The sequence below is a fragment of the Salmo salar genome, chromosome 06 (assembly GCF_965601325.2).
Source record: "Salmo salar chromosome 06, fSalSal1, whole genome shotgun sequence".
NCBI lineage: Eukaryota > Metazoa > Chordata > Actinopteri > Salmoniformes > Salmonidae > Salmo > Salmo salar.
The window spans coordinates 48,183,720-48,199,707 of record NC_138296.1 but is presented as its reverse complement, the minus strand read 5'-3'; the positions used below and the strand labels follow the sequence as shown (position 1 = coordinate 48,199,707).

At 42.7% G+C, this 15,988-nt stretch overlaps 1 protein-coding gene across 3 annotated transcripts; it reads right to left on the bottom strand.

Annotated features, from left to right (window-relative positions):
- Positions 1 to 860: 860 nt before the first annotated feature.
- On the bottom strand, positions 861 to 9,407 carry LOC106607477 (pyruvate dehydrogenase (acetyl-transferring) kinase isozyme 2, mitochondrial). Of its 3 annotated transcripts, none has more exons than XM_014204459.3 (11): positions 9,124 to 9,407; positions 8,352 to 8,493; positions 6,081 to 6,152; positions 5,600 to 5,784; positions 4,697 to 4,786; positions 4,394 to 4,471; positions 4,139 to 4,215; positions 3,886 to 3,984; positions 2,904 to 3,014; positions 2,581 to 2,694; positions 861 to 2,478 (listed from the first exon to the last, which is right to left on the bottom strand). In XM_014204459.3, exons 1-11 carry the CDS (start codon positions 9,239 to 9,241, stop codon positions 2,335 to 2,337), a joined length of 1,230 nt encoding a protein of 409 aa, XP_014059934.1. In that variant the 5' UTR covers positions 9,242 to 9,407; the 3' UTR covers positions 861 to 2,334. The 3 variants fall into 3 exon arrangements, with proteins under 3 accessions (XP_014059934.1, XP_014059936.1, XP_045576586.1); XM_014204461.3 differs by lacking the exon at positions 9,124 to 9,407 and adding an exon at positions 8,618 to 8,719 and having other exon boundaries at positions 1,998 to 2,478; XM_045720630.2 differs by lacking the exon at positions 4,697 to 4,786 and having other exon boundaries at positions 1,998 to 2,478.
- Positions 9,408 to 15,988: the final 6,581 nt, after the last annotated feature.

Genomic DNA, 15,988 nt, shown 5'->3' with positions numbered 1-15,988 from the left:
CGTCCACAAACGGCTGCTGTACAAAATGTTCTAAAATGAGAGGAGCACAGCAGTTTGACTCAGTGCGCAGAGTCGCACACTCACTTACACAGAAAAAGGCACACCCATACACACTTTCCAGGAATGTACTCTTTCCAAGAAGGGGAAATCAGTTTGTCAGTGATGGAATAAACATCTGCAGAAGAAACGCATTATGAAACCATCCCAAGTTACCCGGTGTTGAAATATAAATCTTGCATGAAGAGACGGGAAATGTAAAAAAAATACGGTAAGGTGATTTCATTTTGTACTGTACATTTAACTGTATAGTGTATCAGCAATAACTGAAGGCCCAAAATTCAAATTCTGTAGATTTGTAGTGAGTCCCACAAAGGTGCCTTTGAAGGCAGTGGCCGCATCAGAGAAACAGTACTTGACATAACTCAGGTCTATATCTCCATGAATGGTTGGCTCCTGGCTCCTACACTTGTTTTTCTCTCTTGAAGAGACAGTTACATAAAGCTGGGCCGTGCTCTCCTCTCTGATTGGTTACAAGGGCACCGCCTGACGGGTCAAGATTGATTGCTTCCTGCAGCAGGCTCTCTCCATACTGGCCCCTTGTTCTCTGATAGTATGTATATGTTTAACTGTTCGAGGAAGAGCAGGCAGTAGAGCTGAAATGCTGAGACTGACTCTGGATCAGCACAGCAAGTCACAGCGTTGACCTTAACTCAGTCATAAATGCTTACGCTGGCCTAAAGGCAGCTTATTTAGCAGATATGACCGACCTTTGACCTTAGCTGTGAAGAACAGCATCAAACTACTGCCACAGTTGTTGTTCATTCTTGTGTTTGTTATTTAATCAAGACAAGAAAAATAACTTCATTATTTGACATCATTTATTTTACATAATCACTTTATTCCTAAAAATAAGACATTTGAAGAGTACATTTTGTTCAATTCAAGTATAATACAAACCAAACTAGCGCTTTGGCTTGATTAGAAGATACTCAGTCGACTGGGTCAACTACAACTAGGGATGCGCACACAGCTGGGCCAATAGTGTTCATACTATTGCAAAGCAGGACAAACTGTCACCATTAACAAACTTCTATAGTGCAGTCGTCCATCTTAGGAAATACATCTCCACATTTTCTTCTACCTCAAGCTATTCACACAGGCAAGGAATTCCATCCAACACAATTACAAACTATACATTCGGCTGTCTGTACTTGCACGCGTTTTGGACATTTTGTTCAAGCTAATGGAAAGAAAACAATGTTGCGTATACATTTTTCTCACTGACCAATCCAAACAAAAGTAGGTCCATATACAATAAAGGATTTTTATACCAGGAAAACTATGACCAATTGGCTAATATTTGTGAACAATCTGTTGTCTGCATTCATAGGCACTTATCAAGGACATTAGGACATTAGAATGTTTGATGTTTGAAATGTGGGCCACTTGGCACTAGGCACTCATGAAATTTAACACGTTTCACATACTATGTGATACAGTCGAATGGTTATGTTGCTACAACTTCAACCTACATAACAGGTTATAACTGGACATAGCTGATCTGACTAACAAAGGGAGATGCCAACGAGGCTAACCAGACGCTGGCTGTCACCATGCTTTACAACACATAACTGATAAGTAACACCCCCCTTTGTGTGTTCTCCATACTCTGATGAGGATGTGAAACGATGCGACCTCCACTGAAACGACCCTCAAATGAAGTGGCTATTCTTCACAGTGAATACCATCATGACCACGTACTTTACCTAAACCTTCACAACTCTGAAATGGTCGAGCCCATGTACTACCGGAATGACAAGATCTCCCACTTCCGCCTTCGTTTTTCTCCTTCTCCGACAGGATCTATTTTTCACGCCACCCCCTCCTTCACTTCCATGCTCCCCTCCACTGTCAACCCCAAATCCATCTGTTCTAAGTGGGGCAGGAGGCTCCCGCTAAGGGCCTTGGTGTGGGATGGAACATACAGATCAGACTAATCATATTTGGGGAGCAGTTTAATTTGAGATCTACAATCACTTGCACTTTGGAAGATGGCCTTTCTAAGGCAACTGGTTCAGTCCCCTCTCCCTGAACCCCCCCTTCCTAGGAACACAACTTTAGTGTTGGCAGGAAGTAAGTGGGTTTACCCACTTCCTGAAACAGGAAACCACTAGGGATTTTAAAGATGTGAAATCAGAAGCTTCTTCTCTTCTAGACTTCCTCCAGGATTGGTCGCAACGTCTTTCCCCCACCACCACGTCAACATTAGATCCCATTGAGATTTGGCCCTTTTTCTCTCTCCTTAAGGGCTTAAGGTAATTTAAAGGTCAAAGTTCACTTGGCGACTCTGTATATGGCCAGGTCCAGTGGTTCTTTACTGGGAACACACCAGTCATCTGCCTCCAAGTTGACTTTGTAGTGTTTCAGAGCTGTCTTGTTGAACACAGGAAGCCTCTCCACTGAATCTGTGGACAATGCCTGAGGGAGAGAGCGGGGGATAGAAGAGGATAGGAATGTGACAACTTGACAGGTTATTAGTATCTGAGGTGTATAAGGAGGTAGTAGGTAGTTGCCTCTTACCTTCATGTGAATGACAGCATCGGTACCATGACCCTCCATTGAGTATAACTGCAGGTCTCCCTGGAAGTAACGCGCATAGAGGCGTGAAATGGGAAGCCCATAGCCAAAACCAGCCTGGAGGGACACACAACAGGGGAAATGTTACGGCTAATGAAAATACATTGACATAGTTGGAACTATTAGCACTGTTATAAAATAGGATCTTCGGCCTCCAGGTACAGAAATACTTCAACAAAAAACAAGGTTATCTAGTCGTAAGTATGGCTTCTGTGCGTTTTTAGGTTCTGTGAGGTTATATAAGTAGATGTGTAGGTATCACGCACCAGTGGGGCCCGCTGATTGTCACCGAAGTCGGGTCTGGGAGCTGTGGAGTACATGTAGCTGAACAGCGTCTCAATCTTTCTTAAGGGGACACCACCACCCCTATCCATCACCTAAAAAGAGACAGAGAGAGCGAGATTACACACAGATTACGCTCACACCCATTTATTGACAATCTGGGTCCATTTAAGTAGAGCTATCACTGATTAACACTCTATATATTGGGCAAGAATACATTAACAAAAACGCCTATGATATAAACCTGGGATTAGAACATTGGGACAGAGAGAAGAAAATGCTAAGGTCATTAGGAATAATCAAGGCATCTAGCGCAGAGGTGAGCAGATGGACTTGGTGGTGGAGGTGGATCATGAGAGGATTTAGCTCAAATTCACTGAGACAGCCATAGTTTCGCATTCACCACTGCTAAGATTCTAATTGGGGGAAAGGTTAACGACATCAACCAATAGCAGCTGTAGTTAATCCCTTACTAAATATGGCTTTACATACTTTGTCCAATCCTGTTAATGAGAGCATGGCTCAAGTGGCTCTGCATTAATCATTGATGAGAATGATGCCTTGGATAACTCAATCAAGGTTGTACTAGGGGGTGAACTAGGCGGAGGGCACAATAGAGGAGAGCTAAGCTATGGCACAAGATTACAGCCAGCATCATCTTTCTCTTACAATCCGTTGGGTTGTTTCAAATAAGGATTTGTAGTGGTTATGCAATGAGGGAGTTTCAATGAATAACAGGATTGGGTTTAAGGTTAGAGGTCACATAGGCCTAGGTGTTGGTTCTATTTGGGGTTTGTTGTTTTGCTGTTTCATGGAATTTAACTGTATTAGAAACGTTCACTTTTAGATATTGGTTCACCGAGTTTCCAACAGTTCTACACTTTGCCCCAGGTCTCTCATCATCTTGATTCTAATTCCTGCAAGGCTATATGAGCACTGTGATTGGAAGTCTGCCCTGTCACTCACCTTGATTGACAAATCCTCTCCGCCAAGGGCCAGCATGACTCTGATGGGTGGCAGGTTGTTGCTGAATTCATTGGTCTCAATTGTAGCTCTCATGGCATTCTGTGGGACATCAAAAGAGAACACTCAGGTATTTGTCAACACATAAAATCTGACCACCCACCATCATAATTTGATATTACTGTCCTAAAGTCATGCAGCCAATGTTCTCCCTATCATCCACTTTGAGTTTTAAGATATCATTATATGGACTCACCTTGAAGAGCTCAAACAGCATGTGGTAGAGATGGGAGGGGACATAAGAGATCTGGATTGGATCTCTAACATTGTTGGCTGAAAAGGGAAATGACAACAGACTATGAAATCCCCATAAGTGCATTGGTTTATTTCCCTATTAATAGCTACTATTGTACTGCATGTGACACTACTTAGCTTTTCAGATAATGTGTGAGTTTTTTTTATTTCAAATTCACATCATGGGTGAGAGTGTGTAGAGGCCTGATCTGCTTACAGTTCATCTCCCTTAGCTCTAGCTCAGGGGCCCCGAGGTAGTACTGCTCACAGAGCATCTTGGCACTCTCAAACGCATCTGGAGAGAAAGAGAGGAGAAGAAAGAAATGTAATTAGCTGTTTCCAGCTGTCACAAAAATGAACATGATAGCCAAATGCAGACGGAGCCACTCTTTGTGAGTTATCGGGCTTCAAATAAACAGAATAAGCACTTCAAAACTGGGTCTTTCTATCACCCTACCACCTCATTTTCCCCTTAGACCAATTTAATAAGTAAGCCCCAAAGCCCCAAAGGTTCTCTAACCTCGAATCACTTCAGTGACATCACACAGGGAGTCAATGCACCCGATGGTGTTGGGGTGGGCTGGGTTGGTGTTCCCGTTGAAAATAAGTGCTGAAGAGAAAGTGGGGACAAGGGGAGGAGGAGATGAAAAGGGGGGAAGAGTTAGAATGTTACATGTGGTGGACCAAGTCCAAAATGTTTCGGTGAATGATTGAAAAGGCAAAGACTGGGCAGGAGAGTACCGCCAAGGCCCAGTTCTGTTTGAATGACCTTGGACAAATAGGGCTGAGGTGGGTGGAGTGGAAAAAAGTGGTCCAAACCCTAAGAGCAGTTTGAACCTGTTTTTCATTGGTTGCATAAGAGCTGACAACACAAAACGCTGTACCCATAGCACAGCATGGACACTACTTATCCTACTATAGTTGGAAAACTCTAGAGGCTAAAACGAGTAAAGTGAGTTCTTTATTCTATAAACAACCCTATTTCCTGTCTTATAGTCAGGCCTCCGGGCTGAGACTGTCAAAAAAAAATCTACCTCAGCATGTGCAAGCACCTCTGCCAGTCTTTTCATGCCAACCCTTGTATAGCTGGTTGCCAGCACAATTAGAACACTACTTGGATGTGTGTCAAGACTAACAGTGTAAGCATTAATCTCAACTTCAAACGGCTTGTTCAATGCCAGGGCCAAATTGTTGCATTGCCTTCTGCTTGAGTTGCAGGTTCAGTTAAGGGGAACTGGATTGGTCAAGGCCAAACTGATATAGGCAAATCCCTGTCAACCATCAGCAACAGCTATTTGGTGAGAGGTTGTCCCAAAAACACATCCCCTAAACTATGTTGGAAAATAAACAGATAGCTTTAACTGACAAGCTTATTTTGAACTAATCAATGTGGAATGCCTGTGACCTCAGAGGCGGGACTTACTGTGCTGGTTGATGAGCATGCGGATAGAGATACGACTCATGTAGAATCGGTCCAGGAAGTACTGGATGTTCTGGCTAGTGACCGGGTCCTGGCCGAAGGCGTCTTTGTACTCGATGACGCCCTGCGCCATAGTGGGCACCACATCATTGTGCCTGTTCCTAATGGTCTCCAGGGATTCAACAAACCTGGAGAGAGGGAGAGAAAGGGGACTGTCAATCTTAGTCTTTAACAATCTTCCCCCCCCAAAAAATATTTTTTAAATAAATAGCTAGTTTTTCAGAGTTAGTATTAGATGATTAATATATGCTATTTAGAAGACGCTTTTATCCAAAGCGACTTACAGTCATACATTTCATGTATGGATGGCCCCAGTGGGAATCAAACCCGTCATCCATCTTGGCATTGCAAATGCCATGCTCTACTGCCTGAGCGACACAGGACCACAATATGGAGGGGTTAGCGGAAGCTGGTGTAAACTTACGATTCCAAGACACTGTGGTCGTCTGGGCTCTTGTCAAGGAAGTCCAAGATCTCCATAAAGCTTTGGATGTACCTAGAAGAGAGAGATGGAAGAGTTAATTAGGTGACCTTAGTATTGCCACGTTACAATCAAACAGGCATCGTCAACATTTGTTTAAATACTGAGATGAAAAAAAAAAAACATTGATTCTCAATAGTAAAGCAAAAGGCTATTGCGTCTCAGGATCTGTCAATAGAGACTGTTAGTAGATAGGGAAGGTACTTTTGCACTGGTAATTTTCCAGTTGGCTTTCGGACCAGCTAGGTGTCATTCCTGCATCCCTGTCCCTGCATCGCTCTGATACCAGGACACCCCTCATCCATCTCGCATTGCTAGGCACATTGTGTGCGTGTGTCTCAATATGTCCATGTGATTCCTATACACAGAACCTACTCCACAGACATTCTCATATGCTGCTTAGGACAGACCAGCGAGCCTCTTCTGTCCAACTAAATCAAGTCAACGTGAGCCTTCATTTCTGCAAAAGCTCTGCACAAGGCTTTCCTTCCAGCCTGCCAGTCCACATTAGGATCGGAGCTGCATGCTAATCCATAAGACGGCAAAACTTGTTATCATTCAACAAGAACAAGCCAATAGTCATCTGCAAGGAAGCACATGAGCCTTATTTGGTTTTAAATCAGGAACCTAGGATAACCTTAAGATGCATGTTTACATTTTACTTGATGTGAAACTGCTACAAGCATCCATGAATAAGAGAAAACAACAATGTAGTGCTTTGTTTCATCTATACTCCATTTGTATTGATTCCTATGAAGGCCTGTTGTCAATCATACATTTTGAACATGTTATTCTCACTTTGGGTGTGGCTCACTCCTGTTTGTGTGTCCAGGGGAAAATTCTAGCTACCCCTATCTGACCTCCACACAACAAGAGATGGGAACTCAGCAGTCCCAGCCCCTCTCCTCCACCAATCAGAGGGCAGTATGACAAGAACATTCCACCCCCAGCTCTAACTCCCTTTACCTGTATACAAGGGAAAACAAGGTTACATATCAGGGCAGTGCACTGTGTCTTCTTTATATGATGGGAACCTACTATCTATCATGTGCCAGTTATCATATTGATGATGGCAGTTCAAATTGACATTACACATTATAATACCTGTTTACTACAGCTAGATTATTAGATGATCAATCCCATTGACTAGATGTGTAATTACAGCTATGTGTACATGTGAATTGTAATAGTGATCTAACTATGGCCACTAAATCAAATTGTTCACATCAGGAATAAGGGAAGTATGCTTGGAATGTTTTTCTTTGTTTGAAAGTCTTTCTCAGGTTTCAGTGTGATATACCCTATTTACAACAAAGTTAATTTTAAGTCTTCCGACTCCTCCAGAGGCAGATCGTTACAATTACAGCAGTACACAGCTACTTTTGGAACGTGTGCTCCAGCAGCCATGTGCAAGAAAAACATCTTCCCGTTTATAGGCGGGGCGCGCAAACTGAAGACACATTTCATCATTCAGTCCATTATCATAAACATCCTACAGAGCTACGTACACGCCCGATGTGCTCGATGGGTTATCAGATGACACTTCTGGACATAAAACTCAGTCATACCAAGAAAATACACCAAAGAATACCATACGGATTCCAATCATGTTATACCATAGAAGTGCAATAACATGATCAAATTGAGTTATGGCATTCCAATGCACATTCGAAAACATCAGATTTCTGCCGTTTCTTTTTTTCTGTAAATGTATTTTGTGACTTCCTTCATCAAAACCCAAAGTGCAATATACTTCCATTGGCTATTACATAAGTGCAATGGTACAGTTTGCACTTGAAGTTCCCCTTTCGCACTCGAGAGTGAGCGGAGCGGTCGGAGAGTAGGCTACTGTACTTCCCCCCCCCCCCCCCCCCCCCCCCCCCTCCCCCGTTTCAACTGTTCCTGCCAAGACAACCCTTTGTCAAAAACAACGAGGGGAGGGAGGGAGGGAACTGGGACAAAGTTCACAACGCGAGTGAGTGGCGCACAGCTGGGACACTAGAGCTATGCATTGGCCAAATGACCATAACAACAACGTTGCTTAAATCAAACCCCGGGTATGTACGCTATGCTGCAAACAATAAACACTTTTGTGCCGACACTGTGGCACAATATATCCCGATTATAGTATATATAGGGCGACATTATATGCTACTGTCCCGTTAAAAGTTTACGTTTTCGGATAGGTTCCTGATTGCTCTAGCTGTCTCTTACCAGCGTTGTACTAGCTGCACCGATGGTGTGGTCAACAACCGGTCCGGCAAGAGGTTGAGCTCTTTCATGATGTTGGACAACCGGACGGGGAGTTCTTGTCTAAGGAAGGCGAAGGATGTCTTCTCGCAGGCATTTGTAGAACCTGGAGATGGTGGGTGTCAAAGTTAGATAAGCTAGAGCAAAAGTGTTTGAGGATATATCAAAGCAATCGTGTAATAATAATAATAATAGCTATTATTTATCTTCATCATCATCATCAACATCACCTGTACATGCCACACTATGGCCTATGCAGACAGCCTATTCCTTCAGTATCTCATATCGTTCCTGAAAACCATGGTAACGTTGTAGTCTACATGTAAACATTATGATTGGCTAGCTGGAACAACCACGTTTCCTTACGTAAACATGTTCAGTACATGTGACTGCTGCTTGTTGTCAAATTTGAACCAGCCAACATCCGTAGGTAATATTGTTTGCACATGAGACTAGTCAGTGTAAACATATTGAAAAATGATATCTAATTACCATATTCAGTGTTGTAGTTTAGATTTAGATTATACCCCTATGTCTTGTATGGTTTAATTACCATTTTCTTTACATTTCCTACCATGTGTTATTCTGCAAGCCTGCAAAACATACAATGACATCCCTCTATCAGTGTGCACGACATTGAAATTAATATTGAAACATTGTGCGCTCGAATTATTTGCTGAGCAACGTTATGGCATTGGTATTCAAAATGATGCTGTTGAGTTTGTATTCTACTCACCGAAATCCAAGAATTGCTTCATAGACAAAGGTGATGGTGAGAATTTTGAGAAATGGTCAATATGCTTTGGCACGTTGGCCAAAGCAGCGTTCTTCATCAGGAATCTGACAAACTTCATTATGCAAGGAAAATAAAAATCCTAAAGAAAAATAGTAAAGAAAAATAGTAAAGTCCGTTCAGAATACAAGATGTATAGCTCCTATCAGTTTAGGTCTGTCTCGAGTGTTTACGTTCAATGTTGATTTTCTGAAGATTGCGATAGTTGGAGTTGTCTTGAAGTAGACTTCTCTAGCCAATAGCGTTGCTTTATGCGCAGGGCTGGCCAATGAGAGTGTGCGGTCAGTGCGCAGCGCTTGGAAACCCATCCCACAAGATATGGTCAACAACCCAACAGGGGCATGATGATGGTGTTGGACAGGTTGTGTGTGCCATCTCTAATTTACATAACCTCAATTAACCTACTTGTAGCCTATGTCTGTCGCCTGTCTGGAAATAATCTCTCTTATGCTTTTGACAACCTCAACAAGGTGACGTTCAGGGATGGTAGCCTACTGCTGTCCAGAAAACAAGGGCTCAATTTGAATGTTACTGTGAATGCAGGGCATAGGTTATTGCATTATAATTGATAGCTTATTTCAATATTTTCACATTCCTGTGTTAATTTTACTTGGAACCATGGTCACCATGGCAATCAACCACCAAAAAAACGTGGTAACTTGTTTGATTTGGATTCCCATTAACAGACAACTAGTTTTCATGGGGTCCGACACACCGAAAATACATTACACACAAAAATACTTGACATGTTTACAGTAATGGTATCAATACTTGGTCAAGGAGCACGGAACTTCACACACCTTCTATTCACACCTCCATTCAGGTCAGAGAGGGGTAAACAAAACCAAAAAACTCAAGACCATCACAACAATCATACATGTCTGATGAACTAGGCTATGCAAGTCTTTTGCAACAAAAAAAAATAATGAAGTACATAACTGGAAAGTTATTGTATTTCTTCCTGCTTGTTACCATCTAGAAAATATATTCCCTTAGACAATACCAGGCAAATATCATCGAAAACAGGACTGTAAAATCAAGTGGTGCCATTGTATGCTGTAGTAGTAAACACGCCACCATAATCCTTTTATGGTGTTCATTCACAACAAGGTGAGAGTTTATGGAGTGCGCATGCCACTGTGTTTCCATAACAAGGTTAAGAACACAATATATACATGACAGACTATGTGTTTCCATCAACACGGTGAGGTACAGTACAGAACATAGAGAGAATAGATATGGAGAGAGAGATAGCGAGAGAGAGAGAGAGAAATGGCTTGGGTCGATGGTCAATGACAACAGCAGCAGTGAGGGACAGGAATCAAATGGTTAGAGTGGGCTGCTTATACCCGAGGCAGAGGGTTCGTAGTGAGGACGACTGGCTACTATTCTGAACTTTGTGTGGCGAGCTTTCTGGCGTCCAGAGCTGCTGAGGCATCAGCCAAGTGGTGTTACACAGACTGGAAGAGGCTATAAGTGGCTATATGACTCAGGCTGGTTCCCAGACTTGCCCTCCCACAAGATCATCAGCAGACTCCGTCACCATCCTCTGTCCAGCTCCCTCCGCTCAAGCCATGAACTGGCCCTCTCTGTCTTCGGAGGATGCAGCTTTCAAAGACTTGGCCTTTATTGGTTGGCCCGTCATGATATATTGCTTGTTTGTTTTTTTGTTCTTAAAGCACTTTGAGATTCTATTGAAAGCACTATAGAAATGTAATAAATTATAATTATCACCAGCGAAATTCCTCTATAGTGTGTGTGTGTGTGTGTGTGTGTGTGTGTGTGAGAGAGAGAGCAAGAGATAGACAGAGAGAGAGAGAGCACACTGCCCACAAAATGAGGTGGAAACAGCTGTACTTCCTAACCTCCTGCCAAATGTATGACCCTAGTAGAGAGATGGTGATGATTCATCCTAATACAGCATGTAGACAAGAGGGCACCGTTAATCCAGGTGACCAGCACCTGTCTTTTTGATGTAGCTACATACCCATGTTTACTCATTGACTAGCTTGTGAAGGGACGTGACGAGACGGAGAGACAAGGAGAGGAAGAGTCTGAGTTAAAGGGGCATGTGTAATTTAGAATGATTAGTTGTTGTGGTAGTGTACTATAAACACAGGGCAGTGGTCCAGTTACTCGGACCAGTAGACATGAGGGACCGTGCTCAAAGTACAGGATTATATAACGATCGGTTGGATTCCATCTTGGTATTGGTGGAGTCAGTGCACCCTGTGCAGGGAATAGCATACTGCCCTGCTGCTTTGACAGTGTTACCTGTATAGCCTACTAGCGTGCAAACCGTATAGCCTGGCCTACAACAGTGTCCTTACCATCTAAAGTTCACCAGTGGTGTCATATACACACTAAAGGAGGCCAAATTAAAGGGAAATATACAGTGCAATATACACAATGTTGCTCAATTAGGTTAAATTGTTGTGGGCCCAAACAAGAGAGAGAGATAGGAATATGTTTATTACGTAATACAGTACATGTCAGTACGGAGAGTGCTAGCTGCCTAATGCCCTCAGACTGAAATGCTGTGTAAGCGCATAGCACAACGGCCCACTGCCAGTCAATGAATACTCGCTTTTCCAGGCCAACAAGCAATTCACTGACCTGTTGCTTTACCCGTGGCCTGCGGGGGAAATGACAAAAACATTAGGTCTGAGTGAACAGTCGATTGGATAAACAAAGTCGAGCGTATTAACTAGCTTTTCGCTAGCATTGGGCTGATTAGATCACTATGCGTTTCACCACAGACCACACAGCATTCAGGAGAAGGTTACGTGCATTGACATCAGACATTCTATGCTATATACAGTATCGAAATACATTTTTTAAAGACATCACATAGTAATGCAGAATACATATAGAAATATTAACTGTTTTAAGTAGTAATAGCTAGTACTATGGGAGGTCTGATGACCCGTTAGATTAGATCACTTTATTAGTCATGAATGTAAAACATCTTCCTGGTCCTTCACGCTCCTCTTGCTATAGAAACAGTGTTGTACTGGACCAGGGTTAACAGGAAATAATAGCAAATGAGACAGGTCTTGCCCAATTTGTCCAAACGTCTGTTCCTTGGAAAGATCCTTCTCACAGTGCATCACTCAGCACTCTAGAGCACACATTTCAACACGTTTAATCGTCAAATTAGGTGACGAACAGAAACAAGTATTAATAACCGGCATTCATATATTAATACAATATGAATAACCGTGTATTAATAGATTGTAAATGGCGAACACTTAATCACATCTTGCTTGGGAAAGATTGGCCGAGTACCCCGATCTCTCCTCTTAGAAAGCCCCTCTCCCTCGACCCAGTAAAAACATGGAAAAGACTAGCTGTGGTCAAGTTGGGAGTGCCATGGTAATAGACAATGGGATGCCAAGCATTCAGCATCCAGTAAAACCCAAGAAGTGACAGGGCACAATTACATATGTTTACATGTAAGTTATCAGGGATGTTTTTTTCTTGTTGTGTATGTAGGCTTGTGGTGAGCTGTGGAAAGAATTTCCTCTTGAAGGACAATAAACACCATCAATCAATGTATGTTTACCTATTACCTAGTAAACATCTGTTTTTTTTATGGGAAAGTCATTAAATATTTATTTACCGCTATCGATTTATTTCTGTAGAAAATCCAAAACATCTTTAGAATTGCAGACTCAAAGTCAACACTGTGGAAACTGGGAAAATGAGGTGAAGAGTCCATAAGGACTGTACTCAACGTGTTATTTATGTTTTAGAATTGTATGGTATTTTTCTTTAGCGCGTGATTCTTTCCCAATTCACACCTGGGAAGGTCAACGTGTGTCATTAGTACACCTGTCTAGACAATCTGAAATCACATATACACTATATATATATATATATATATATATATATATATATATATATATATATATATATATACGAAAGTATGTGGACACCCCTTCAAATGAGCGGATTCAGCTATTTCAGCCACTCACGTTGCTGACACGTGTATAACATCGAGCACACAGCCATGCAATCTCCATAGACAAACATTGGCAGTAGAATAGCCTTACTGAATAGCTCAGTGACTTTCAAAGTAGCACTGTCATAGTATGCCACCTTTCCAACAAGTCGGTTCGTCAAATTTCTGCCTCGCTAGAGCTTCCCCAGTCAAATGTAAGTGCTGTTATTGTGAAGTGGAAACGAACAATGGCTCAGCCGCGAAGTGGTAGGCCACACAAGCTCACAGAAAGAGACCGCTGAGTGCTGAAGTGCGTAACGCATAAAAATCTTCTGTCCTTGGTTGCAACATTCACTACCAATTTCCAAACTGCCTCTGGAAGCAACGTCAGCACAATAACTGTTTGTCGGGAGTTTTATGAAATGGGTTTCTATGGCCGCACACACACCGCAGATCACCACGCGTTATGCAAAGCGTCAGCTGGAGTGGTGTAAAGCTCGCCAACATTGGACTCCGGAGCAGTGGAAACGCGGTCGCTGGAGTGATGAATCACGTTTTACCATCCCATGTTTTACCATCACAACCGTCCGTGATTGGGAGTGCCATAGGGCGGCACACATATTGGCCCAGTGTCAGCTGGGGTAGGCCATCATTGTAAGTAAGAATTTGTTCTTAACTGGCTTACCTAGTTAAATAAAGGCTCAAATATTTATATATATTTTTAAATGCCCCTGTGCACAAAGCGAGGTCCGTACAGAAATGCTATGTCGAGATCGGTGTGGAAGAACTTGACTGGCCTGTGCAGAACCCTGACCTCAACTCCATCGAACACCTTTGGGATGAATTGGAACGCCGACTGCAAGCCAGTTCTAATCACCCAACATTAGTGCACGACCTCACAGCAATATTCCAACATCTAGTGTGAATGCCTTCCCAGAAGAGTGTAGGCTTTTATAGCAGCACATGGGGGACCAACTCCATATTAATGCCCATGATCTTGGAATGAGATGTTCGAGGAGCAGGTGTCTACATACCTTTGGTCATGTCGTGTATATCCTGCCTCCACTGTGACTGTAGGCCTAGCTAATGATCAGAGACTCAACAGCTCACGTTAATAATATTCCATGTATGTCCAATCCGACTCAACAGTTTAATTGAAGTTGAGCAAATGTAACCGATGTGAAATGGCTAGCTAGTTTGCAGGGTGCGCGCTAATAGCGTTTCAAATCGGTGACGTCACTCGCTCTGTTCCCCTTGCTCTGCAAGGGCCGTGGCTTTTGTGGCGCGATGGGTAACGATGCTTCGTGGGAGGCAGTTGTTGATGTGTGTAGAGGGTCCCTGGTTTGAGCCCAGGTAGGGGCGAGGAGAGGGACGAAAGCTATACTGTTACACGAACATGAAATGATTGGGAGAAGTGCTTTGAGAAGTGCATTTGATTAGCACAGTGGTATGTCCTGGATGGAGGAAGTTGACACTTAATTTAGACACATAGTCTAAATACCCATATACTGTAAATAGATTGTCTGACTGTGAGGTAGGCTATAGTTTCATATTAGGGGATGAGACCTTGATTACGATGGAATTAGATAGTGTGAGACAAGCTTGTAAAGCGTAAGGGGAGGTCTGTGTGTGTGGCACAGGCTCAACTGTGGGAGAGGGTTGATCGAGGCGAGGTGGCATTTTTAACAGTTGGCCAAACATAGAATTGGCATGTATAGAGTAAATACCACACTATCATGTGGGGAGGAACCCAGTGTCTGCTCTATCAAATGTGTTTCTTGTTTTGAACATGACATCTAACAGATTCTGGTGACTCCAGCCAGAGTCAGTATATTAAGTTAACATACATGTTGTTTACATGCTATTTCTATATGTGTGTCATTTGCTTTGATCTTCATGGAGGTTTGATTTTCTAGTAGTGGGTAAGTAGCAGGCTCGTGCAAGCTGGAACATCTCACAGGAGCAGGAGCCAATCTCCTGTTTCTGTAGCATGAGGCAGCTTGATGTACAATTACACCCCCTGGACAGGACACTAGTCTATCACAGGGCCTTACCCCCAAATCTCCTTGATGCTGAGTGCAAAGCAGAGACGCATCGGGTCCTGATTTAACGATCTTTGGTATGGCTCGGCAGGAGATCGAACGCCCAACCTTCGAATCAAAGGGCGGACACTCTAATCGTAAGGCCACCAAGTTGATCTTCTAGTAGGCCTACTTGTTAACCTGAGATGAACGTTGAACTCTGCTCTAGTGACCTTCTGTATATAAGAACTGATTTCGGATCACCTGAGACTCAAGTTCCGGCATTATTGAGGTTCTCTGCTTTGAGTGTCTGTGCTTGAGACAATCTCTCTAGTACTAGCCTTACCATTATCATCTATACAATGACCTTAACACTGGACTGTACAGCATTCAGATGTACAATAAATGCAATGGTACTATCAACATCATTGATGACAGGTTTGTGAATTATACAGAACAAAAATATAAACGCAACATGTGTCACGTTTGTTGGAATAATCGGACCAAGGCGCAGCGTGAGTAGCGTTCCACATCTTTAATATAAAGTGAAACTAAGCAACATACAAAAACAATAAAGAATAAACGAAACTACACATAAACACAATATCCCATAAGTAGCATGTTTTCCACCTGTGGGTTAAGTATGATCCCCAATTAGAGGCAACGATTACCAGCTGTCTCTAATTGGGAATCATACAAATCACCCAAACATAGAAAAACTAAACTAGAACCCCACATAGAAAATATAAACTAGATTAACCCCCCCCCCCCAGTCACACCCTGACCTACTCCACCATAGAAAATAAAATCTTTCTATGGTCAGGACGTGACAGTTAGAGCTGGC